Here is a 25255-nt window from a genome sequence, read left to right on the forward strand (position 1 = left end):
AGAGAACAGAACGGTGGGTAAAAATGGGTCACAGACTTGATGGGGTATAAAAGGGAGGCTTAACAATATATAGGAGTACTACAAGTCTCCTGCTACAAAGGGAGACGGAGAATTTCAAACCTGAGCTCAGTTTGTGCCGAGGCCAGCCACTCAGGTCTCTACAGAATGGCACGGACAGGAGATGGGCTCCAGAATTTCTGGAAAATCCATGGATCCCTACATCGAAGGACAGATAATAGGAAATGTGACCTGCTGTGCCTAACCCCACTAGGCAAGGACATAGCCAGGACACTGTGAGCTTGGCCATCGTGACATCCACTAACAGGGCAGGAGGAAACCCCTGCCCTTGTCCCTGTCCCAAGGCTACAGAGGCAGGATAAGAGCAGAAGCTGGGGGAATGCAGAGCAGAGTCAGCAAGAAGCCCAGGCCCAAGACTTGGAGTCAGACACAGGAGGGCAGGGGGGCCAGGAGAGAAAAGAGGGACTACGGGGGTGGTTCTGGACACAACAGCCTAGGTTATGGTTTCCACGGTCACCCAGTAGATGCACGGGCGCCCACCCCCTTAGACAATATAGGGACAGCAGCACCTGTGTGGACCCACTCCTCTTCCCAGCACCCGGGGTAGGGGACAGGACACCCAAGCTACCACACAGGCTTCGAGCGTCTCAGAGTGCGCGTGCATGCATGCACACGCGCGCGCACACACACACACACCGTGCTAAGAGGCTCCTCCTCTTGATTAGCTAATTTAGAAATACCACCCAGGTGCTATGAAGCCTAAGAGGGTCAAAAAGGCATTTTGCCATTTGTAGAAGGAAACCTCTAGTTTTCATGGGAATTCTAGAGTCAAGAGGCAGGGAGGACCACATTGGAATCTAATATCAGTCCAAAACCCAGTGTCATGTAACAGCCCACCCAAGGGGCAAGTGAAACATCAAAAAAAAAGTTGGAGGGAGGCCTCCCTGCAGGGCCAGAAGGGCTCAGCCACATAGAACCCCAGCTCAAACTTAACACGGAAAGGGAAAGATGCTCAAAAGCAGGGGAAGTGGTACTGGGCCCAGTCAGAAGGCTTGGCAAGGTGGAAGAGGATACAAGCCTAGGCCTAAGAAGGCAGAGCCTGAGGAAAGGACTGGAGAACAAAAATGTATGTGGGGGTTGGGGGTAGGGTGAAGTCAGGGGTCATGAATCCCCTCAGTCACTCCTGCACTAGAAGGGTCTTCCTGAAATGTTGCCCCCCCACACACACACCTCCATTTGTCATTCGCCTCTTCAGTGGAACGGTATAGCACGAAGCAGACCTGCAGGACTTAGCTCAGAAGTCTTGGCAAATGATAGCTCATGCCTTGTTCTGTTGTTTGTGTTGCTGGAAATAGACTACTTTTTTGCATCAATGGGTAAAACAGCCTTCTCCTCGTGTGATTTTTCTTGCCTCTATAAGTGTCCTCTCTGCAATTTGACCTTTAATGAGCAAGGAGACTAACCTAATGGAGAGATTAGTCACCTCAGCTACCTTGCCAATTTCTGCCTACCTCATCTCTATCTTCATGAGCAGATATCATCGCCTAGGTTTGGGGGAAATGCCTCTAAAGACTCTAAAAACCCTTTGTACCAGGTTGTCCTTCAAAACTGCCATCGGAAATGATATTTTGCAACCTTCAGCCAACTTATCCTTTTGTTTAACTCAATGCTGGATACTTTAAAGTGTCCACCTTATGGGTCACAGACTCTCACTGGACAGAGTTTATTCTCTTAATGAGAAGACAGGATCTGGTCCAGAAAACTGAAGCACGGAGGTTTTAAGTCCAACAAAATGCCTTCAAATCAAGCCAGAAGCAAACACTCAGATATTACCTTTAGGATCCTAACAACTTTAAATCTGTTTTGTTTTTAAATCCTCAATTCCATCTCTCGGCCCTACAATTCTTCCACTCCTTTTCTCTTCAAGATGAGATTGAGTCATCAGAGCCCTCTGAACATTTTTCTGGTGTCTGGAAATAGGATCACCCTCAGAGACCAAAAAATTTATTTTCTCTAGCTAACCTCATAAAAATGCAAACTTTACATGCCTGTCATAGGTTTTTTTCCATCCATATCTAAGTTCATGCCTACAAAGTGATCATTGGTTTTTCTGAGGGACTGAAGCTAGATTTGGAAGGTGAGTCATACATTGTTTGCTACAATGTTACATCAAGTGGTCATACTCAAAACTGTGCAAAGAAATAAAAATTACAGTAGAGAGGAGCATCTCTCTCTACTCTCTACCAAGATCTCATTCCAACTTCCTGCTTCAGCCCTGCTGCACTATCAGAAAAGGCCTGTGTTGGCTGCCAGCCATGACCTTCAAAGCAGTGCCCAGTGGCCTTCACTTTTTGTGAGGTCCGTTCGGTTGCGGACCATAAAGGCTCCACTCACTCTTGTCCCAATCAGGGCCAGAGTTCCAAAGTTAACACTGAAGAATTCCAACGGCATGTCACTTCCAATTCATCAACATGCAGTCCTGGATTCTAAACATTCCTATACTTAATAAAAGCAGGAATGAACGAGAAAAGATTGTAGGGTGAAAAAAACATTTGAGAAATTTAGTTGATAACATTTTAAACCCATAAGCCCAAACTGATCCTGGATCCTTCCAGTCCAATCTCATGGTGGGGAAAGGGGTCTTTGGGGAAATGGCATATGATGCCAGGGGTAAGGGAACAGTGATTGTCCAATGCCTGTCATAGTTCAACCATTGCTCATATGGCAAGGAGGGGACGTCATCTGGAAAAGAAACAAGGACTCAACCAACTGATGTGAAAAAGATTTTCTCCCCTCTTGTTATGTTTTCTTTTGTCATTTTGACTGAAGATTGTTCCAGGTTTGGGTTTTTCATCCCAAAGAAATCTCTAATATTGCCATTTGGAAAGGGAAAGAATATGTCACAATGGGGGTTGGTACTTCATACACACGATGCATACATTCCATTTTCTATACATAACCAAAGGATAATATTTAGTGCTATTATAATAAATCTATTCCAGATCTTGCCAATAATAGGAAATGGGACAAGAAAGAGCATTTAATACACAGGATAAACTTTGCCTTCTTGGGTACTGATGTTAATTTATACAGTCAAACCCTCCTATCCGACATAATTAGGGCTGAGGTAATGAATGGGAGAACTAATTAAAGCACAAAATCCTTTTGAAGTAATAAACACCTTAAGACTTTATTTTAATGTGCAGCTACAGGACCTGATCATCTTGGTTTTGCCTGTGATGAGACACTGGGCATAGAGAATAAGGACACACACCTTCACACCCACTTTCAAGCTAGGACCTTTCTTTGAGTAAGGGTCTACTAACTAGAATTCTCTGTGGACCTTCTTTCATGAACCCCTCCACTGATGTGGTCCTGGGATTTCCAGTCTCAATTTCTGTGAAGTCAAGCAAGAACAGACACTTGTGAAGACTACATACAGCCCTTCTAGATTTTTTGCAATATTCCAACTTTTATAGTTGTTGCAAACCACCTATGTTGACAAATGCTTTAGTAGTAACCAATTGTGAATCTTGTCCAAAATAGTCAATGAATTTTCAAAGCAGTGACTTTTTATACTATTTAATCAGTTTATAGGATATTCACCTACCACTTCATTCAATTACTTAATTCCAATAGCAAGTGCAACTGGCATTAAGGAGGTTTGGGAACAAACACTCTGATCCTGTCAGCACCCGGTTCAACCCCTCCAGCAGGAAGGAATGCTTGTCCTGGGAGAGCGCAGGACGGGCTGCTGGGGCTCGGTGTGTTATGGGGAGAAGCTGTGTGTTTTACATGGTATAGATATTACAGGAGACTATAGAATACCTAAGTTCATGCAGCAAGTCAATAACATAGAAGCTGGTTTAAAAAACTCCTGTACTTGAAACATTTAAGTACAAAAAGTGAATTTACACAAAAGGAATTAGTTCATTAGGATTCTGATCTACCCTATTTTAGTGTTAATATGCTTTCCACCACCTTACTATCTTGGGAAATACCAATTCATCTTCATGTCCCAAATCTCTACAGGTTATCAGCTATATTTCAACCAATAGTTAACTTCAACAGTATTCAGCACATAACATACTGGAATTTGTTCTAGATCTGGCTGTGGGGGAAGGTAGGATTACCCAAAGTCATAGGTCACAGGCCTTTTCTTCAGGTAGACATGATTTACATATATATATATATATATATATATATATATATATATATATATGAAGTAACAGGAAAAAGTATAAAGCAGGTAATTAAAAAAGCAAATGATTAAATATATAGTGTATATTTTTATAGTACATGGTTCATGGTCACTCAGTGCCACGGGCAGTTGAGAAGTGAACAGGCAGTGCTGAAGGTTCTACCGATCTCACTATGTTTCCAACAAGATTAGGAGCCCTCCCACCCTGAGGCTGAGGAGTCTGCTACACGATTCCTCGTTGGCCACACAGTCAGAGATGGTCCCTGGAGACTCTTCTGGCCTCACACATTTAATACTAGATGACCTAAAATTACACAGATTCCCCCCACGTCCTGCCACCTCCTCACCCCATCCCTGGGTCTCCAACAGAGAAGCAGGGAGAAAGGGAAAGGACCAGAAACAATCCTTCCCACTCCACTCAGTCCCCACACTCCAGGTGTAGACTGGGCCTCAACACAATGATTTGTGCTCTTAATGAGAGGCCTGAATTAAGACCACAACTTATAATAAAAGTAAAAGGACGCGGATATGGAAAACTTTTATGTATAAAGTGAATTTTAATTTTCTTCTTTTTATGACACTAGATACTTGCCTCAACTTAGCCCAACGCCAGGAGGAAACCAGGCCATGGTTTTAGATACCCCTCACATAAAAATGGTGTACTTCACATCAATAACTGCTTTCCTTGCCATTCAACCCACACGTGTAGGTGGGGAAACCAAGAGGTACAGGAAATGGCTGCAGGAATGGCCCCAGTGGGGTCCCTGTGTGACGCTCGCAAACCATTCTGAACCACAAATACATCCCCTCGACACCATATTGCTTTGTTTCTTTGTATGCCCCATCCTACGCTGACCTGACAGGTCCCTTTTTATCACCTGACCACAACCTGGAGCTGCAACCCCCACGTCCCCACAGGGAGCTTCGAAGAGCCACCAGAAGGCATGTGACGATCACTTCAACTGGCTGGAGGTTCACACAGACGCTGCCCCACAAAGAACCTCATCAACAGTCTGTCTTACCTCCAGCTCTATTCACTCACTGAACAGCAAAGGAAATCAGAACGAAACAGGGCTTCAAAAGCTATTGCCGAAAATTGCTTCACTAAACTAACAATCTGGGCTAGGGGCTTACCCAAGTAGATAGCATAACCCTAAGTATCCCAGGTATTTTGTTGCTTAGAGAACATTTCTTATCACACGTTTAATCACTTGAGGGCAGATGGGACGTATCCCCTTCTGCACCTGTCACTCACCGATGCAGGCGTGGACCCTCACGGACAGCTGTGTTCTCAGGATGATGCTGTGCTTCTTGCCCCGCCTAATGGAAACAGAAGACAAAATGGACACAGGGATCAGGGTGGTCGCCAAGAGGACACCTACATGCTGTCAATCAACTTGAAGCTTCTGGCACACCCACCTCAGAGAGACTCTAGATAAGCAGGGACCGAAACAGAATGAGAATCTACCCGGAAATAACGTGATGTCACAGGGCTTTATAGAAAACTAAACGATGAAGTTTGACTCTGTGGGATCACACACACATTTTATTACCAAACCTGGTCAACTCCTTCCATCCATAGAGTTAGTGTGTACTCATGCTTGACCATGTTGGGAAAACTTAAAAATCTATGCCCATCAAGTGAAATCCCTGGAATGTAACAACACACATCTGCTTGACATTTTTACATTTTTTGGCTACAGAAGAAGGGCACACAGTGGGGTCATCAAAAAGCCAGTTTGCTGTGAAGTCAAGACGGTTACAGCTTTTACCCTTCGCTCACAGGAAGTAGGAGTCCACCAAAGAGCTTACGGGCCATTTATTCTCAAGAATGCCAATTTATACCATGAAAACAGGATGGGGGGGGGTGCCAGGGTGGCTCAAGACAGTTAAGTGTCTGCCTTCGGCTCAGGTCATGATTTCAGGGTCCCAGGATCGAACCCCACATGGGGCTCCCCACTCAGCAGGGAGCCTGCTTCTCCCTCTCCCCACTCGTGCTCACACTCTTGCACCCTCAAACTCTTTAAAGAAAATAGGATGGACCCTCCTCCCCAATTCTGCTCCTAGTGGGGCTCGTCCCACCCTGTGCAGAGAAGAACTAAAGCACCCAGCAGTTGAGAGGATAACTGGGAGAAAACAGGTGTCCTGGCTACCTAGGGGTAACAAAGGCTTTGGGATTTGGACAAAGGGAAGAGCCAGTGAATAAAGGTAAAATGGAGCCAGCCGACCAGCACAGCAGCAGATAACCTACGGGGTCTCTCAGTGGCTGAGCCCCCTCCCATCACTTTTCTGGCCACTCCTCTCCCGAGTCTGGCAGTGCTCTCCTGCTTCCGGGTTTTGGGGTGGTGTTGGAGAGAACAAAATCTCACCAGGACACGTGACTAACATGATTATGAATTCACAGTAATCACTGCAACAGTTTTATTTATTCTTGAGACCTGGTAAGAGGAGAAAATATGGCTTTTAAAAATGGTCTCCTCCAAAGGAGAAAGGAAAACCACTTGCATAGGCCTACAAAATCATGCAGTGGCCTCCAGCCCAGCAGCTGCTTATAAGCAGAAAATCTGCGTTCACGATCCCTTCAGATCCCCACGAGCCCCTCCTTTATTCTTTGTTCATCCGATTGTTTTACAATTGTTATGTGCAAGGCACTGGTCTCGAGGACCTTTTCTCAAGTACACAACACTTGACCCATCTTCGCAAGTCTGTGATGCCTATAAACACGGACTGCAAAACTTTCTTCACACATAAAAATCTTTCTCTGGACAATCCAGATGTTGACCTTCCTTCAAGTCTTGTGATCATGCTAGAAAATTCTAAGTGCATGGACCTGAATTATTGAACAAACTGTAGGGTGTCCTGGGATGGGGCCGGGGGGGGGGGGGGGGTAGTAGCCACCAGGTGTGTAGCAGAGATCAAGCTTGGAGCACTAACTTGAGAACCAGTGAGTTAAGGCCAGACCCTAATGATGAGTAACAGCAAACCCTCAGTCCACAGACCCCAGGATTTTCTGTAACTCATGTTATCAGCAGTTAGGAGTCAATAAATAAAGCATGTAGACAAAAAAGTACATGCTTTAGATGCCCGGATATGGCGGGGGGGGGGGGGGGGGGGGAGTATGGAATGACCAGGGAAAAGATTTCGGAACAGCTCAAGTCCTGGAAAAGTTCAAGAGCACCGACTGATAGCCCTGCTTTTATCTTCAAGCAACTACAAAAATCGAATTTTGAGGAAGTGCTTATTTTCCCACAAAATTCTCCAGTCCCACAGCGGGGGTGTGGTGTGATGGGGTTTGGGATTCTGGGCTCCTGCACTGAAACGAGCCCCATCCTGGGGGGGGGGGGGGTGTCTTTTCTGTGCTTGTGCATGGAGAAAGCAGGCAATTGGCTTGGTAATGCTAACCCCTAAGGGAATTAAAAGACCACAGAAGAAAGACCTATTTTGTAGTTTTATCACTTAAAATTCCTCTGCTTCAACATTAGCCCTCCTTCCCCATCTGCCTCTGTACATGAAATCCTACAATGAAGAAACCTGTGTGGGTTCAGGGGCCACGGGCTGTGGAAGCCAACTGAGAGAAAGCAGCCTCAGATCCCAGGAGTTGCAAGCAAAGGAGAGGACTGGACTCAGCTGAGGGGAGTGGTAGTAAGTGGCAGCCAAGTCTACAGAAGGGGTCCTCCATCTCCCATCCCTGGTTTCTCCCACCTTCAACGTGGGTACCATTGCTGTGCCCATTTTGCAGATGAACACAACGCTAGTAGAACGGAGATAAACTGCATCAAGTCACACCGCTGGTAGAAATAGACCCAGGCTGAAAGCAGAGTGACACCATGGTCACCTGCACCATCCTGCCCATTGCTGGACACCTGCCTAACCTTCTCCAGGGCTTACAAAGGATAAAGAGTCCAGGCATTCTTAGGGAACTGGGGTAACCTCAATACTAAAACCTAACAAAAAGGACATACATTGGGGCGCCTGAGTGGCTCAGATGGTTAGGCCTCTGCCTTCGGCTCAGGTCATGATCCCAGGGTCCTGGGATCGAGCCCCACATCAGGCTCCCTGCTCAGCGGGAAGCCTGCTTCTCCCTCTCCCACTCCCCCTGCTTGTGTTCCCTCTCTCGTTGTATCTATCAAACAAAATCTTAAAAAAAAGAAATTAGAAATTAAGATGCAAATTAAGACAATATTGGCTAACCAAATAAGATTTATTCTAATAATTCAAAAAGAATTGAAGTTCCAGGTTTTATTTAAATCTATATCAAGGAGCACCTGGGTAGCTAAGTTGGTTAAGCGTCCAACTCTTGATTTCAGCTCAGGTCATGATCTCAAGGTCATGAGATCAAGCCCTGCATAGGGCTCTGCGCCCAGCGGGGAGTCTGCTTCTCCCTCCCCCCTGCTCATGCTCTCTCAAAGTCTTTAAAAAAAATAAAAGCTTTAAAAAAAATTTTTTTTACTTTAACAAATAAAGCAACTACTCTGGATGCAGAGATGGAATCCTCATTTCGAGGAGGCTATAGCAGCTCTACCCGTCCCAAGGAGGACTGCCTACATTTGAACTCCAACAGGAAGCAAACTTATTTTGGTTGAAGGTATACCGTACCCACTACAGGCCTTCTTGCCTTGAGGTGATGCTGGAAGGCAAGCAGCCATATTTGAACTGTGATGAAGCATGAAAGATGGAAGCCACATCCTAAGGATGGCAAAGTAGAAAGATGAAATAAGTCCAGGACCCTAAGAGCATCTCGTCATCAACATACCGTCCTTCAAATGGCCCTAATTATCTAATTAGACTTCATTTTTAAGAGAAGTTTTAGGGGTGCCTGGGTGGCTCAGTGAGTTGAGCATCCAGCTCTTGGTTTCAGCTCAGGTCATGATCTCAGGGTCGTGGATTCGAGCCCCGATCTCAGACTTCGCACTCAGCAGGGGAATCTGCTTGAAGGTTCTCTCCCTCTGCCTCTCCCCCAACTCGTGTGCTGGCATGCTCACTCTGTCTCCAAATCTTTTTAAATAAATAAAGTTTTCCTCCAAGGAATCACCCCTGCCTCTCTGGTCTTTGATGCTTGTCATCTGGGTCCCAGACCAACATTCCTCACCTGGCCACCTCACACCTTGAGTATGGTTCAAGGTAACCTAATTTTTGTAATTGCGCTCTCTCCCTCCCCAAATTGGTCCCACTCCAGAACCTCACTACTTTTCTAAAGTTGCTGTCTGTATACTAGCCAATTAATGTCAGGTACTCATTCTACCCTTGTCTTGCTGTAGTCAGCTAGTACCACAGCACCCTCCCCTTCCACCACAATCCCCAATCACTCCCCTCCCCCCCCCCCCGCCCCCGCGGCTTCCTCCGCCACCAGGCTCAGGTGCTAGAGATCACGGTGGGCCACATCAGACAGCAGCCTCCCTGCTCAAAGTTCTATACACTCACATCCCCCTCCTGGTTACTGGACTTCCAAGAGGACTCCCCCTTCGAAGGTCAGGTCTCTTCTGACTCCCAACCCCACCTTAAAGCCCAGTGCCCACCCAAGCTCACCCACTCCCGCCAGATGCCATCTTTGTCCAGTGATGCGGTCGGCATTTGAAGGTACTTAGAGCCTTTCCATTCCCACTGTCCACTCAGCATGGGAGTAGATTCTCTCCTCGGATTTCCTACAGAACCATCTCCTTCCCAGGCAGCCCAAGAGGGCTTTGAAAAGCACCACTGCCTAGGCCCACCCCCAAGTTCTGATTTCATTGGTCTGAAGCTGAGCAGGAAGGGAAGTTGTTCAAGTTCCTCAGGTGGGTGCAGGACCCGCTCCAACACTGAAAACCTAGGCTGTAAGTTCCCAACCAAACAGCAGACCACCTGAGGAGCTTTTCAAGAGGCGAGAATCTGGGCCTCAGCCCACCCTCCTAAAGCAGGCGCCTAGAAGCTACTATTTCTAGGCAGCTTTCTTCCAGGTTATTCGGAGGCAGCCCAGCACTGGCCCAAGGCTGGTGTGCAAGGTTTTAGGTGAGGAGGGGTTCCACAGCCTTCCATCAGATTTTCAGAGTTTTTTGCATCCCAAGAGGTCAAGTTTGAAGGAATAAGTAGTTTTTCCTTACTATCGGACAGGAAACCTCATCCAGTCACCTCTCTGTCCGCTTCTAGACTAAGCAGCATTGAGAAATCACCTACATTTTGAACCCAAATCTAAATAACTTACTGAGCCTGAAAATCCAAGCCATACACAAACGAAAACCCTGGACAAATTGAAAGACAGACTCTGGTTCAGGTGTGGATGGGAAGCAGTGAGCAGCTTTTCCTTACTCTCTTCCTAGGTGATGACCTTCAGCTGAGAGTACAGGCGTGTTGTCCGGGGCTCTTCTGGCAAGTCAGCGAAGGAGACGAAGGGTCTCCTGTCTTCTCAGTGGGCACCAGGCTCAAACTGCAGCCTACCGAGCCTGGCCGCTGGCCTGGGTGAGGGAGAAAACCGGCCCTTTTCAAACAAAAGGGGCCATCCTGGCAAGTTCAGGGCTCCACTCTTTGCTGTTGAGCTCCCTCACCCACAAACCATGCAGAAACCTCAGGGGTCCATGGCTCCCCCCCCACACACACACACACGGTTCCTTGGGGTTTACGAGCTACAGGCTGAGAAGCTAGGCATCTTAGAGCCAAACCAGGGCTCTCCACAACCCCTTTGTACCCCTACGCACATCGACTGCAAAGCTGGAAGGCTGGGGGCACAAAGGCCCCTGCAGACCAGCTTCCTCACCTGCACTGGAGGGGACTTAGAGCCGGCCCATTGCACCGTCCTCTCAGCACGAGAGTTCACGCTCCCTTGCACAACTTCCAGCAGCATTTTCAGGAACGGTCTTCCCAGGCTGCCCTGGAGGGCTTTAAAAAGCAGCACCGTCTGGGCCCACCCCCAAGTTCTGATTTCATTGGTCTGAAGCTGAGCGGGAAGGGAAGTTGTTAAAGTTCCTCAGGTGGGTGCAGTATGCTCCAACACTGAGAACCTAGGCTGTAGGTTTCTGACCAAACAGCAGACCACCTGAGGAGCTTTTGAAGCGGCCAGGATCCCAGGCCCCACGCCAAACCTCCTGAAGCAGGCGCCTAGAAGCCAGCATTTCCAGGCAACTTTGTCCGGGGGTATTTGGCTCTAAGTACCTTCAAATGTTCAGCCCTTTCCAGCCCTGCCCAGCCTGAGCCACAAGCCTCCCACTGGCAAGCCCTCCCCACCCCCCAGGGTTGCACCTGACTTCCCCACGCACACACAGCCCTGTGAGGACCAGCAGGGAGTGAGGAGGAGTTAGCAGCACCCAAGCCAATGAGGGGACTGCGAGAGAAGCAGCAACTGTCTTCAGAGCTGCCCCCGGGGCGCAGGCCTGAACAGAGCCAAACGCAGGGAAAGGTGAGTACCCTAAGTGACCGAGACAAAGGTAGGAGCACTTGGGGATGCACACCCCACGTGCAACAACCACACTGATCCTCACCGCACCTTGCAGCTCTCAAGTGCTCCTCAAGCTCCTCGGAGCTCTACGGTGCTCCCCCCACCCACGGCCCCCTCGCCCTCGCAAGGCCGCTATCCCCTCCAGGGCTAACCTCAAGCCCCACCTTCTCGGTGACAGGTCCCTGGCACTGGTTTTCTTTCGGAGGCAGTGGAGGTAGAAATAAGCAAAAAAGAGGTCTGGGCTCTCTGGCGCAGCTCTGCCCTGCGGGCAAGGATCCAGCCTTGGTTTCCCTAACTGAAAGACATGAGATGTCAGAGTGCTTGGTCTGCATGGACCCATCCAGGTCTAAAATCCAGTGAGTCCCATTTCAGTGTATCTGCTTCTCAAATGCTGACTGTAATTATAGGAAGGGCTATTCCTTTTGAGTTTGTATTATATGCTGGGAACTAGCTCACTGTTTTAGATACCACACATCATTGCATTTTTTCCCCACAACAACCCAACGAGGATGCATTATGATTATCCCCAGTTACTAGGAGACTGGGGTTCAGAGAGGGGAAGTAGCATCCCCATGGTCACACAGCCATGAGACTAACTGCAAAGCCCATGTCCCTAACCACCAGGCCATGCTGCTCCCCACTGTGCTCTCCTCCAGTCCCAGAGACCTTGTTGGGATCCCTGCTGACACGGGGAGGTAAATGGAATTGAGTAGTATTGTCCTCATTTTATAAATAAATTTTATAATCCCCTATCAGAGATAAAGTGGCTTGCACAAGGTCACACAATGAAGGGTCAGGAATAATCATCCAGAGGGTTCAAGGCTTCTGGTTCTGTGCACCATGCTGTGGTGGCTAATTTCCCTGGCCTTGGAAGGCAATAAATAGACCTGGCTCCATTTTGGTAGCATAATAATTGCTTTGTCCTTCTACTTTTGAAGGTCTTTCTCCTCTTCTCCGATTAACTATAGCTTAAGTGATAATTCTAAACAAGGAGTGAGTTAATTTTTAGTCTTGGCATAAAAGAGCAGGGTAATGGACAAGAACAAAGAAACTCCTCCAGCAAGGAAATTCTCTCAGGACACCCTGCACAAAAAAACACCACCATTTGCACACTGCCTGCCACATGTTGTCATTATATGGGGACAACTTTAGCAGATTTTTGCTATAATTCACAAAAGAAATCAAGAAAAAAATGGTTTCATGTGTCCTTTTCATGCCTCCAAAGGGCAATTCTTAACTAAAAAGAAATATTTTAACTCCCATTCGTGGGAGACAAGAGTTCTCAGGCACACAGACTTTGCCAAATGTCACCCTCCTAGGGGAGGACCTGGGAGGGACACTCAATGCAAATGACACTGCAGATGTGTTCAGATGCCTCCCACCTGTGCAGGAAGGCTCAGCCTACAGGCTGCTTCCAACCAGCTCCCAGCAAGTTGCCATATGCCACCAGGGCTCGGTGGTGGTAGGTGACCCAGGGATAAAGGAGGACCCGGCAAGGCCAAGGTATCACCATCCTGGCCTGTCTTCTGCAACCTAAGTCAGGGACACAGGGGCCTCCCCACCAGTGGTCAATAGGGTAGCTTCTTCATACTCTTCCGGACAAAAAGGAGTGTCATCCTGAGTACATTCCAAAGGACAAGGTGGGGAGGTCACTACCAGGACTTTTGCAAAGACATAAAGCTCCCTCTGGGCTGAGTTTGGGGCCTGCCTGTCAAAAGCACAGCTACCCAGCATGGTCTGGGACCTTCTCCTGTTGATACTTTCCCACATATTATGGCCTTCTCATCTTGCCATAATCCATCTCAGGTGTAGGGTGCAGAAATGGGGTCAAGTTGCACCTATCAGATGGACCCACGGCAGGTGATGATTCGCAAGGGAACAGAGTGAGAAAGTAGGCCCCAGGATCTCCTCTGGGGAGCTTGCAGCAGGGTTCCTGGCTCTTGAGGCATGGCCAAGGGGACTACCCGCACCTGGATGCCAATGCTGACAGTGCCAGATGATGGCAGCAAATGCGTCCTCCCCGGAGCCACCATGCAGCGTGCTTGAGTGCTACTGGAACCAAATCCAGTGTTTGAGCCTGGGGCCGATGATGTCCTTGCATGAACCAACCTTACGTCACCAAAGGTGCCAATGTATTTCCTGAGTGAACCTGAAAAGCCTTTGCCCAGAAGCTCCTGGGAGGATCAGGGGAGTACAGACTTGGAATCGGGTCCACCTGGGTTCAAACTTGGCTCTCCCATCTACTGGCTCTCTCTCCCTGGGCGTGTAATTGAATTCCTGACCCTCAGTTGTTTCAGATGAGAAACAGAAACAATGAAATCCAGTCACATGACTGTTAAGAGAATGAACTATTAAATAAACAGAGCGTGAATAACGTGCCTGGGATCGTGGTTGGCATAACAGGCGTTCCATAAATGTTATTTTCTTCCCCACTCTAATTTTCTTTTTTAGAGAGAGTGTGCACATGCTGGGGGCAGGGGGCAGAGGGAGAGAGAGAATCCTAAATAGACTCCATGCCCGGCACCGAGCCCAATGCAGGGCTCAATCCCAGGACCCTGAGATCATGACTTGACCCGAAATCAAGAGCCAGATGCTTAACTGATTGCACCACCCAGGTGCCCCTTTCTTCCCCACTCTTAACTCCAACTGCTGTCTGATGTAGTGATGCTTTTTTTTCCCTAAGCTCCCATCTCCAAATCATTTGAATTTTGATAAGAAAGAAAAAAATCAAACAGGGCATGGTCTTCAACTATAACACCAGTAGAGACATTTTTCAGGTTGATAATAATCTACTCATAACACACCTGGTGTATGTTTAATCAATGAGCCATGAAGTCATCCAATTAAACTGTCATCCAGCCTGAATTCTTGCATCTTATATAAAGGGATGTCATTGTCAAATACTCAGTAAAAACTATAGCAATGGAATTTTCCCAAGTCTATCAATCTAATAATTTTTTTTTTAAATAATGATGAGTAGAATCTGGTGTGACATAATAATGAGTGTGTGTATAGCCTATGGTAGTTTCTAGGGTCTGTTCCCATTGTGTCCTCAGAAAACCTTGCTGGTTCCTACGAAGGATCTTGGCCTTAGTGCTCATGGTCATGTTACTCAGGAATCCATTCTGGGATCCTGCCATTTACTTGACTACCAATGTTCAGTAAGTACCTATAATGTGTTCAGAAAATGCTAGATGATAGATATACAGACAAACCCAGTACCGACCTAGTAGAGCTTTAGCAGCAGACAACTGAGGGAGGGGACAATTAAGGGGGGAAGCACCATAAACTGTGGCAGGTATAGGGAAAACCCAGCAAATCATCGTAAATACTAGAGTCAGGTAGAAAACTAACACTAAGAAGGTTTCCATTTTCCCTCATTTTTGAGCCATTCATGAAGAATCAGCACTCCCAGATAAGATTCATCTGGCTGTAATCTATTTTTAATTCAGGCAAGGTAGCTTCAAAGGAACTTTTGGGGAGGTCCTCGAACACCAGATTAAGATAGCTAAGCTTTATTTGGAAAGCAACAGGGAATCTCTGAAGGTTTCTAAGGAGGAAGGTGATGAAATCAGAGATATACTTGGTTCTGAATGGATGAGGACAGAAAAGGCGGCAGGGGGCCCCCAATTAAAAAGCTATTTCAAAACCTAATAAATAAGGAATAGCTGACCGTATGTTTATATGTGATTTTTACGTGATTTGACTTTCTGCACACCTCTCTTATTTTTTGTCTATAGCTTTATTCAGATTCACAGCAATCAGAAGTATTAAGCAATTCTATATGTAGTCTAAAAGTAACTTAATGTTAATTAACACCATCACAAATCATTTTCTCCACTGTTGTGAGTTCAAAAGATGATATAGTATAAAATAATCTACTAGGACATCTGCCAAGGAAATGAAATATCCAGAAAGTTATCAGTAAAAACAATGCTTAAGATAGATTGTCTAACTACTAAAATCTATTAAATATTAATTTAATTATATTTGGTTTAAAAAAAAAGGTCAATATAATGTGCTTAATTAAACTATACCAGAAATTTTCCTGCCCCTGAGTGGCCTTGTCAAGAAAAATTACTCAAAATGCAAAAGAGTTTGCAATTACTACTGGTCAGTCACTTGCATCTCCCTTCTCTTGTGTGACTGTGAATGCAGAGAAGGTCAAAGCTACGGTGGTCTCTTCTGAGTATTTTAAGGCCTTAATGTACCCCCATATCTTGGAAGGTTGGACTAGTCAGCAGGGGCAACTGTTGCTCTTACCCAGCGTCATCCTGGAAGCCTTCCAGCTCGTCCCGTTGCTCCGCCAAGGTGGCCTCCAAGTCCAGGTAGGCGCCATTGTGGGAGAGCTGCAGCGTGCAGTCATCGAGCTGCAAGAGAAAGAACCTTTAAGCCCAGCCTGCTCCTGGGATGCGGACTTTGGATGGAGAAAGCACTTCATGTTGCCCTCAGGTGTTTTTTTAAATCAAGCACGATTCTGAAATTCAAATCGTAACTGGAAGAGGTAGCGGGTTCGTACAAATAAATTGGGAGCACACGACATAGTAAGCAGCCAGCAATGACACCTATGAAGGGGGTGGCACTGACAGGGCCCAGGAGACGGACAGGGGAGGAGAAGGAGCCCTTTGGTGCCAGTGCCACTTTCCACTCTGAGGGCCCCAGGAATACGCCATGGAGGATTTGGGGAATGGAAACCAAAATCACAATGCCGATGTGACCGTGGATTAAGAGTCACCGAGTTTAAAAGGCAAATCTGGTGGGCAGAACCATGCCCTTTCCTTTGATTCAGTGAGAAGCCTACTCCTTCAGATTCTATGGTCAAACCCGGCATGTGACAATTAGTAGTTACTCAATAAACATTTTTACAGTTGAACTAAAAGAAACATTATCCATCTGAATGACACCATATTCAAATTACAACATACCAAAGAAGACATTAGGTCTCTTTGTTACTAGTCGTAGTTTTTAAAAAATTATTTAACACTTACATGTTGTTAATTATGCCCCATGCATAATTCTAAGCATTTTACATGCGTTACATCATTTGATTCTCACACAAACCCTATTAACTTCTATTGCTCTCCCCATTTTACAAAGAGGAAATGAAGGCATGGGGAAAGACTAAGTTACTTGCCCAGTGTCACTTCTGGGAAATGGCAGAGCTGGGATTTGGATGCTGGTAGTTTGAATCGAGGTCATGCTCTCGATCACTACGCCACTCTGCATCCTCTCTATGGCCACAAAACTACAAAGGACTTGAAAATATCATGTTTGCAAAATGCAGTATGTGTCATCTTAGTGTTCTGGTGTGGCCAAGGCCATGCCACATGTTTGCCAACCCCCTTCCCTTTTCCTCCTGGGCCCTAAGAGCATATATCCCAGCCTTACAGTGAGGCTAATGGCCATGTAACTGAGGGCTGACCAATGGAATATTAGTGAAAGTAAAAAAGGCTCCCAGCAGGCCTGGCCTTAACACCCCTGCACACCCATCCACCCTTCTTCTCCTGCATGCAGCCTGAGGCAGAGAAGCCAGAGGCTGGATGCAGAAGAGCCAAACGAGGACTCCAAAGTCTGGAAACCAGAAACCAGCAGAGCCCTGGGTAAGAGGAGCTCTGGTTCCTGAATCACTGCATGGAAGAGAGCATTCTGTTGCCCGGCGTCCACTACCCGCCCTGGCTGGTGACAAGAGCACAAGGCATGAGCCTTTGCTATGGTAAATTGTTAAGATTGTGAGGTTGTTACAGCAACCAGCATTCCATGACATTTAAAATGATCAATACACTTAAAAATACAGGAAAATAATTTTACTAAAGATTAACATTATGAGAAAATCCAACTTCATGCTTGATTTCTTGGGCCATAAGGGTGGTTCTTAGTAGTCACCTACCTGATGAGTTAAGGCTCTTATTCCAAAATGACAGGAGACTGGGGGAAAGTGAAGGCAAATATTTAGCTACTTTAAAACATCTAGATAAATGCCCGATAATCCTCCCACTATAAGTGAGATTTCAAACAAGGAATTAGTCTCTTTTGATGGAAAAGCATTGCTTATTATCCCCAACAAGAGAAATATAGACTGTCGACTTGTCTAGAATTGGCATCTGTAACAGGCTGCTAATTCTTGTAGAAACCCCACAGCTCCTGTTTCTAGTTATCCTCAACAGAATGAAAGGAATTTGGGGTTTTTTTTTATTATTTGTAAGAAATACCTAGCTAAATCACTTGAAGGGGTTAATCCCATTTGATTCACTTGTTTTATTTCTCTCATAACAAACTGCTCCTCTTAGCTACTAAAGGCACGCTGGTGAGGCTCAGCATTCTTGACTGGCATTTTACAGATGGATCATCTCATCTGAGAAAGCATTTAAACCCAAGAATCCAATTGGCCAAACTCACTGTACTGTGGTGTGAGAGGTGCACCCCGAGTATGGGGGGGAACACGCAGGGGAGCTGCCTCCCCCAGCCTGCGGAAGCAGCCAACAGGAAGGATTTCCTGCAGAAGGCATCTCCTGGGCCAAGGGTCTCCTGTGGACTGAAATCAGACTTGATTGCTCCTAGATGGAAAATTCCATTAGAAACTGGACCTGTTCACATGTACACTAAACCGTGTGTAGAGCTGCAATCAGCCCAGCTCAGGCTTGCTTTGACCCCCTGCTGAGGTTATTAACTAAGAAAACTGACTTGATCTGTCTTGTTGATAGTACTAACACTTTTGCTTCTTTTGCATCCCACTTATAATCCACAGACCAGAAGATGGGGATAATGAAAGCCCTGTAAGCCATAACAGTTCCTTTTGCCTCAGCCCCTGGAAACGTGTGAGCCCAGAGAAAGAAGCTTTTGGATAAAGAGTTTCTGCTTCTCCTCCAGGGGGCCTGAGTCATTCCAAGGCTGGGGTCCACACTCAGGCCAGACAGAGAGAACCAAGTCAGAGAGGAAGTGTTGCTGTGGGCATGGAGAGAGGCAGAATGTGAACGTGTCTGTGGTATAAGTACTCCTGCAAAGGCCCATTTCAAGCTACCAAAGTCAAGTCGCTGAGTGTGGAGTTGGAAAAAGAGACACAGAAGCCCCCCAGTATATAGTATTTTCACCATAACTTATTTAATTGCACGTTTATATAATTTACTTTTCAATAATGGCTACATTCACCAACTAGCTCATAAAATTTCCCAAGAATTGACCCGTCAGCCCCCTCCAGGCACTCAGGCCCGCTCCAGCACACAGTTTCTGGCCCTCCCACGTCATTCACTGGAGGCACCCAATGTGGAGACAGCAGGAAGCGGTAAGAGGCTGAGGACCCCATCCCGGCTTTCCATCCTCACCACCCCACCTAGCCCTATGGTTTTCTCCTTAGCTGGGGCAGAGGTGGGGCTCTCCAGTCACCAGCAGATATAGCCTTGTTCTTACTGGCTGTGGCCAGTTTGCCCATCATCTTCATCCCATACCTTCTGCTTTATTCTCAGGAGCTTGAGATGAATATGAATATCCGGTTTTCCTCAACATTCACCAAGTATCTGCCTCAGCACGCTCCCAGCCAGCCTGGAACCACAACAGAACACCCCACAGTCTCCCTCGCCTCCAACAACAGAATCCCAAAAGCTTAGCAGAACTGCCTGTTCTCATCATTCCTCTCCTCACATTCAGGGCATCATTACTACCCTTTCCGTAGTTCAATTTTAACAAAATTATACGTCAGGCACAGGCTGGGCACCAAGGAACACATAGAGGCTTCCTTCCCTCAAAGATCATTTCATTGGGTAAATATAACACACAAATAGAACACAGAAGAGAATTAAAAGCCATTTAAACCAACTGTTACAATGTGTGGAAGTTCATCCTCAGTCGTATTCCTTTCCTATAATTAGCAGCCACAGGCTCCCGGGACCCAAGCATCCTCTGTAAAAATGCCCCAGTCCTCCTTCCAGAAGAAAGGCCACCATTACTTCCTAAGCCGGCGTCACAACCCTGCTCCCCTAATTAACAGATGGGCAATTTGTGCTAGTGTTAGTTAACTAAAATAGGGGAGATGAATATGTGCCTCTTGATCTGTCAGGAAGTGTGTGTGTCGTCCTCACAGCAGAGCTACAGGTCGGGGTCAAGGTCAGACGTCGCAGCCTTTAGCGAGCCGGGACACGTGAGCACCACGGGGGCCCCAACCACATGCACAGCCTGTGAAGACACCACACAAGTCAACGCACACTGCCCGCTCCCCTCACCACCCAAGCCCCACCTCACCCGTACACCCGAGCACAGGAGATTAATATTTAAACCATCACATGGGCCAAGGAGTCAGAATAAAGGGCTTCTTTGCTGGACAGACACACTGAAACTGTGAAATCCCCTAAAGGAGGGTCAGCTTTAGGTATCACTTTAAAAGCAAACTGGTGAGTACACTCAATGAATTCTTCAATCTTGTCAGGGATACCTGTTGTAAAAGAACGCACCGATGTGAATAGGCAGTGAGTCAAGGTTCACCCCGACCTGGCTGTTCTGAAGATTCACACAGAACTATCCAAACTTCGCCTCCACCGTGGAGGACGCAGACACCTCCCTGCCAGACTAGTGCCTGACAAGCAACCTCAATTCCTACTTCCACCGAGGCCACCTGATCCCCTCCCTTGGCCGCTCATGTCAACCGTCTTCCTGAATGACTTAAGGGTCCTGGAATTTCCTGACTCCGACAATTTTCATGTCAGCCCTGATCCCCTGGCAGCATGTTCCCCACACTCCTTTCTTGGCTTTCGGTGTGGTGGCCAGGTCACTGCCGGGCACTGCAGGACATAAGACAAAGCAGGGAGCCCTGTGGGAAGATACCATTACAGGGCTGTTCCAGAAGTGCGGCGGGCACGGAAGTCTAGTGGCGGTGACACTGGCGTGGCAGGGAGACCTCAGCTGTCGGCTGTGAACGTGTGGCCAGGATTCCGGTGAGGGGGCGGGGTGCTCAGGAGGGGCTCAGCCACAGAACCACAGGAGGGATCCTTCCAAACACCCTGGAACTGTGTGTCACCCCACGTCCACACACCATTAAAGCAGGCCCTCCGCCCCTTGCAGGCAGATTGCACAAGGCCACTCTTGGGTTCTCTTGCCTGTCCCCACAAAGACAGGGCATTCAAAAAGAAAAGGCAGACTCACCATCCTGGGGGGGAAAAAAAATCTAAAACAAGGCTGATGTCACGTCTCGATTTGTATATTCTTTTCTTTCCTTAATCCAGTGAAGTGGCATGTTCCTGGGGTGGTTTAATGATTACCTCCTTTTGGCAAGTGGGTCCACAGTGATCCTTAGTTTAGGCAATAAAATAGATTTGCATGGAACCATCCTATAAATATACACAAGGGCTATCCTTTAAGCTAATTTTGGTAATAGTTCAGAAGTGGAAACACATAGGCTGATTTTCAAGAGAAGAAAAATAAAAGCTAAAATATCATTTGCTCATGTCATTTAATTGGTTCCTCCCATCCTCATACCCACATGGCTTGCAATATGATTTTGTGGCTCCTTCCGACAAGAGGTGGATTCTTTCTCTGCTCCTAGAATCCAGGTTGGCCCATGTATTGCTTTGGCCAACTCAGCACCACATGTGACATCATGGAGACTTGAAAGATACTTGTTCCCCTAGGGCTGTCCTCGCTTACTGCTCCTGGAACTCAGCCAGCACATGAAGACGCCGGGGATAGCCAGCCTCCGGGATGTCTGTTTGTTCCCGCCGCCTTTGTGACATCCTGCCAACTGCCTCACACTAAGTGAGGCCAACACGGATCATCGAGCCTCCAGATGACCCACCAGCTGATGACAGACACAAGAGAGCCCAGCAGATGTCAGCCAAACTGGCCCAAACCAGAAGAACCACCCAGTAGACCCGAAGACTTATGAGCAACCTCTTATGATTGTTGCTTTAGGTCCATTTCCCCCTCGCAGGGCCTGCCACCTCACCCCACCGCAGACACGCAGCCCCCAGGGAATGCAACTTCCCACTTAGTGTGCTGGATCGGTGATGGGTGACAGGCTCCCATCCCCAAGGTGCCCGCTGAACATACCACGACATTGCTAGCTCAGTGCAGGAATGCCACCACAATGCCCGGCCCTCAGAGGCCACAGAGCAGGCATGTCCTTCCCGTAGCCCCCACTGGGGACAGAGGACAACAGCAGATGCTGGGCGGAAAGGCTGGGAACATCAAGGAGTGGGCGAGTAGTCAGCTGAGACTCCCTCCCAGGGAGGTAAGGAGGCAGCAGAAAGCAAAACAATACATGAGTTGTGGTTCTGAGCCCTTAGAGCACGTTGCATCATCCCATTGTACAAAACGCACATTCAAAGATAAAAGTATGAAGATTCTCAAGAAAGCACCTGCAAGCACGGGGCTCTTCGGACTGCACTGGTCACACACGCACAAAGCCGGCCCCGCTACTGGCTCAGAAACGAAGCATGGCTGTGGGTCCCATCTCTCTCCAGGGCAGGCTGACGGGGGGCTCCCTGGGTACCCCCCTTTCAGGCTCATCCCAGCTCTCAGAACAGTAGAAAGGCAGTCAGCACATTTCCATTCATCAGGTCTAAGAACACTACACCTGTCTCCCCCTCAAATGGGGTTTCTGTTGCTTGGCAGTCATGAAGCTTGTGGCTTCTTTAAACTTTGTCATTCCTTCTAAAGGCAGCAGAGACAAGGAACTAGACACAGGTGACAGGCAAAAAAAAAAATAAAGTTAGGAAAGAGCTTTCTAATAAGCAGTGCCACAAGGTCCGTCCACAATTTCTTAATAAAACCTGCACAAAACCTGGGCTCAGCCATTCAAGGATCTGTGGGCTATGGTCGCCCCGTAACCCATACAGACCACTGCAGAGGGACGGGATGGAGGGAGGGCACACGCGTCGTGGCTGCCCTCTACCATTGCCTAAGATGGATAGTGAAGATGTGGCATGTGTTTCATATAAACCTTTCACACTTATTCCTTTGTATATATAAATATATTTCATAATAAAAAATAATTAGTTTCATATATCAGTCCATTTTCTTAGAGAAAAACCAAATGAAACTGATTTACATGATATCACAAGAAAACAAGTCCTATTGGCTAATCCCAACAAATCTTATTCAAACTTTTAAATCCCTAGGTGCTCATTTAGCTTCTTTGGAACAACAAATGCATTGCAGGTACTTTATTTCTTTTTTTAAGATTCTATTCATTTGAGGGATAGAGCAAGAGAGAGCGCACAAGGGGAGGGAGGGCCAGAGGGAGAAGCAAACTCCCCGCTGAGCAGGGAGCCCAATGTGGGGGGCTCGATCCCAGGACCTGAGATCATGACCTGAGCCGAAGGCAGACGCTTAACCGACTGAGCCACCCAGGCACTCCCATCACAGGTACTTTAGTAAATGTTTTAAGGTAAAGTACAAGGATATTTTTGAAGATCCAGCATATATGGGTTACAAAATAATATGAATGTATTTACTTCAAAAGAGACTGGATTTTACTTCCTCGGAAACCTTTAGTAAGTTATGTTATTTGTGGCCACCAACTTCAGCGAGAGAAGCAATGTCCTGAAATTGATTGAGGCAATTTCCAGATTTCTATTTAAGTCAACAAAACCATACAGCTCACCAACCAAAGGTCAGGGCTCCTGCCAAAGTCTACAAGAAAGACAAAAGCAAGATTTCTCCCATTAAGAGCTTAAGCCGAGGGGATGTGATAATCTGGCAAATATTTGAATTATTTTAAAAGACTTTTTTATCATTAAATAAATAACCAAGAATGCATTAACCTTCTCTCTTAAAGAGGCTGGAATATTTACTTATGTTTACAGGTAACTTTTTCCATTTTCTATTTCACTTCAATTTGAAAAACAGTATCAGCACTAAATTTCATGATTATATCTGATCCATTACAGTCATCCATTCCTTCATACAGGTTAATAATCCTTTCCTGGGGCGCCTGGGTGGCTCAGTCGTTAAGCATCTGCCTTCGGCTCAGGTCCTGATCCCAGGGTCCTGGGATCGAGCCCCACATCGGGCTCCTTGCTCGGCGGGAAGCCTGCTTCTCCCTCTCCCACTCCCCCTGCTTGTATTCTCTCTCTCGCTGTGTCTCTCTCTGTCAAATAAATAAATAAAATCTTAAAAAATAATAATAATAATAATAATCCTTTCTTGTGCTCATTCCCTGTGCCAGGCACTGTGCCATGTCCTAGGGAGCCGACCTTGATCAGGACAGCCCAGGGAGCACTCACAGCTGTAGATGGGGCTGATCCCCAAACAGCTGGTCGGAGTTCAAGGAAATGAGGACAGTGAGTTTGTCACCTTTGTTGTATCTGTTCTTGTTTTCATTGCGGGACAGGTTTGGGCAGCAGGGAGCTAAAGGATGCAAATCCCTGCCAGGGAAGGAGTGTGAGTGGTCAAGACACTGAAAGAAGGAAGCCAAGGGCTCTGGAAGAGGAGACTTCCTGGCCACAGGAGAGTTTAGGCTTGATTCTAGGGCAACGGAAAGCCATGAAACGGTTGTAAAGGGTTGCACACAGGACCAGCTTTACAGTGTGGGGATGGAAGGGAGAAGACAAATGAAGATGCCAGTGCAGGAATGAGGGGAGATCTGAAGGGGGTTTGGACAATGGTGGAAGCTTGAGAAAAGAGGCAGAGGGCTGATTCAGGGAAAGAGAGGGGAAGGGTGAAGGAAAAGCCAGACCAACACGGGGATTGATCAGATGCATCGGTACCCAACAGAGAGAAGCAAAATCTTGAGTTTCCTGTTTGAGCAAATTAATATCTTTCAGTGATACCTTTTACAAACATGAGAAACACAAGACGGAAAGCTCTTGGGGGCAAGGAGACAGAATAGAATTGGGGTTTTTGTTGTTCACGTGTTACATCTAAAACAAGTGGAGATGCTGAGTAGAGAAATCGATTTGGAGGGTATGGGCATAAATACAAACATGGTAGTTGAAATCTCACAAACGTACTGGTGTACCTAAAGACAACAGCTAACTTTTTGTATCTTTTTTTTTTTTTAAAGATTTTATTTATTTATTTGAGAGAGAAAATGAGATAGAGAGAGAGAGCATGAGAGGGGGGGGGTCAGAGGGAGAAGCAGGCTCCCCACTGAGCAGGGAGCCCGATGCGGGACTCGATCCAGGGACTCCAGGATCATGACCTGAGCCGAAGGCAGTGGCTTAACCAACTGAGCCACCCAAGCGCCCCTAACTTTTTGTATCTTGAAGATCTGGAATGGTATCCCCTTTTTCATTCCTGATATTGCTAATTTGTGCTTTCTCCTTTTTTCCTCACAGTTTAGGGAAGGCCCCTCATTCATTTATTAGTTTTTTCAAAGAAAAAACTTTTGATTATATTGCTTTTCCACCATTTTTTCTTTTTATCTGATTAATTTCCTTCTACATTCTTTCTGTTTAACATGCTGCTTTTTTCTAGCATCTAAAATCTTACAATTTTCGGTCTTTCCGCTTTTCAATTGTGTGCATTTAGACTATAATTTTCTTCTGTCAGGTTTAGCTACAGCTCACAATATCTGATATGCCATATTTCATATTTTTATTATCTTCAGTCCACAATATTTCCTAAATTCCACTGGGATTTCTTCTTTGATCCATGGGTTATTTAGAAATGTGTTATATACTTCCCAAATATTTGAGGATCTTCAA

At 46.6% G+C, this 25255-nt stretch overlaps 1 protein-coding gene across 7 annotated transcripts in view; it reads right to left on the minus strand.

Annotated features, from left to right (window-relative positions):
* The window catches only part of FHOD3 (formin homology 2 domain containing 3), a 445553-nt gene that overhangs the window by 376679 nt on the left and 43619 nt on the right, over nt 1–25255 (minus strand). For all 7 annotated transcript variants that reach the window (XM_036095752.2, XM_036095751.2, XM_036095756.2 and 4 more), the window contains exons 2-3: nt 15888–15994; nt 5475–5539 (exon numbers count right to left, since the gene is read on the minus strand). In XM_036095752.2, the coding sequence (XP_035951645.1) occupies nt 5475–5539; nt 15888–15994 (172 nt within the window). The remainder of the gene's footprint in view (nt 1–5474; nt 5540–15887; nt 15995–25255) is intronic.

This window comes from Halichoerus grypus, chromosome 13 (genome assembly GCF_964656455.1).
Source record: "Halichoerus grypus chromosome 13, mHalGry1.hap1.1, whole genome shotgun sequence".
Taxonomy (NCBI): Eukaryota; Metazoa; Chordata; class Mammalia; order Carnivora; family Phocidae; genus Halichoerus; species Halichoerus grypus.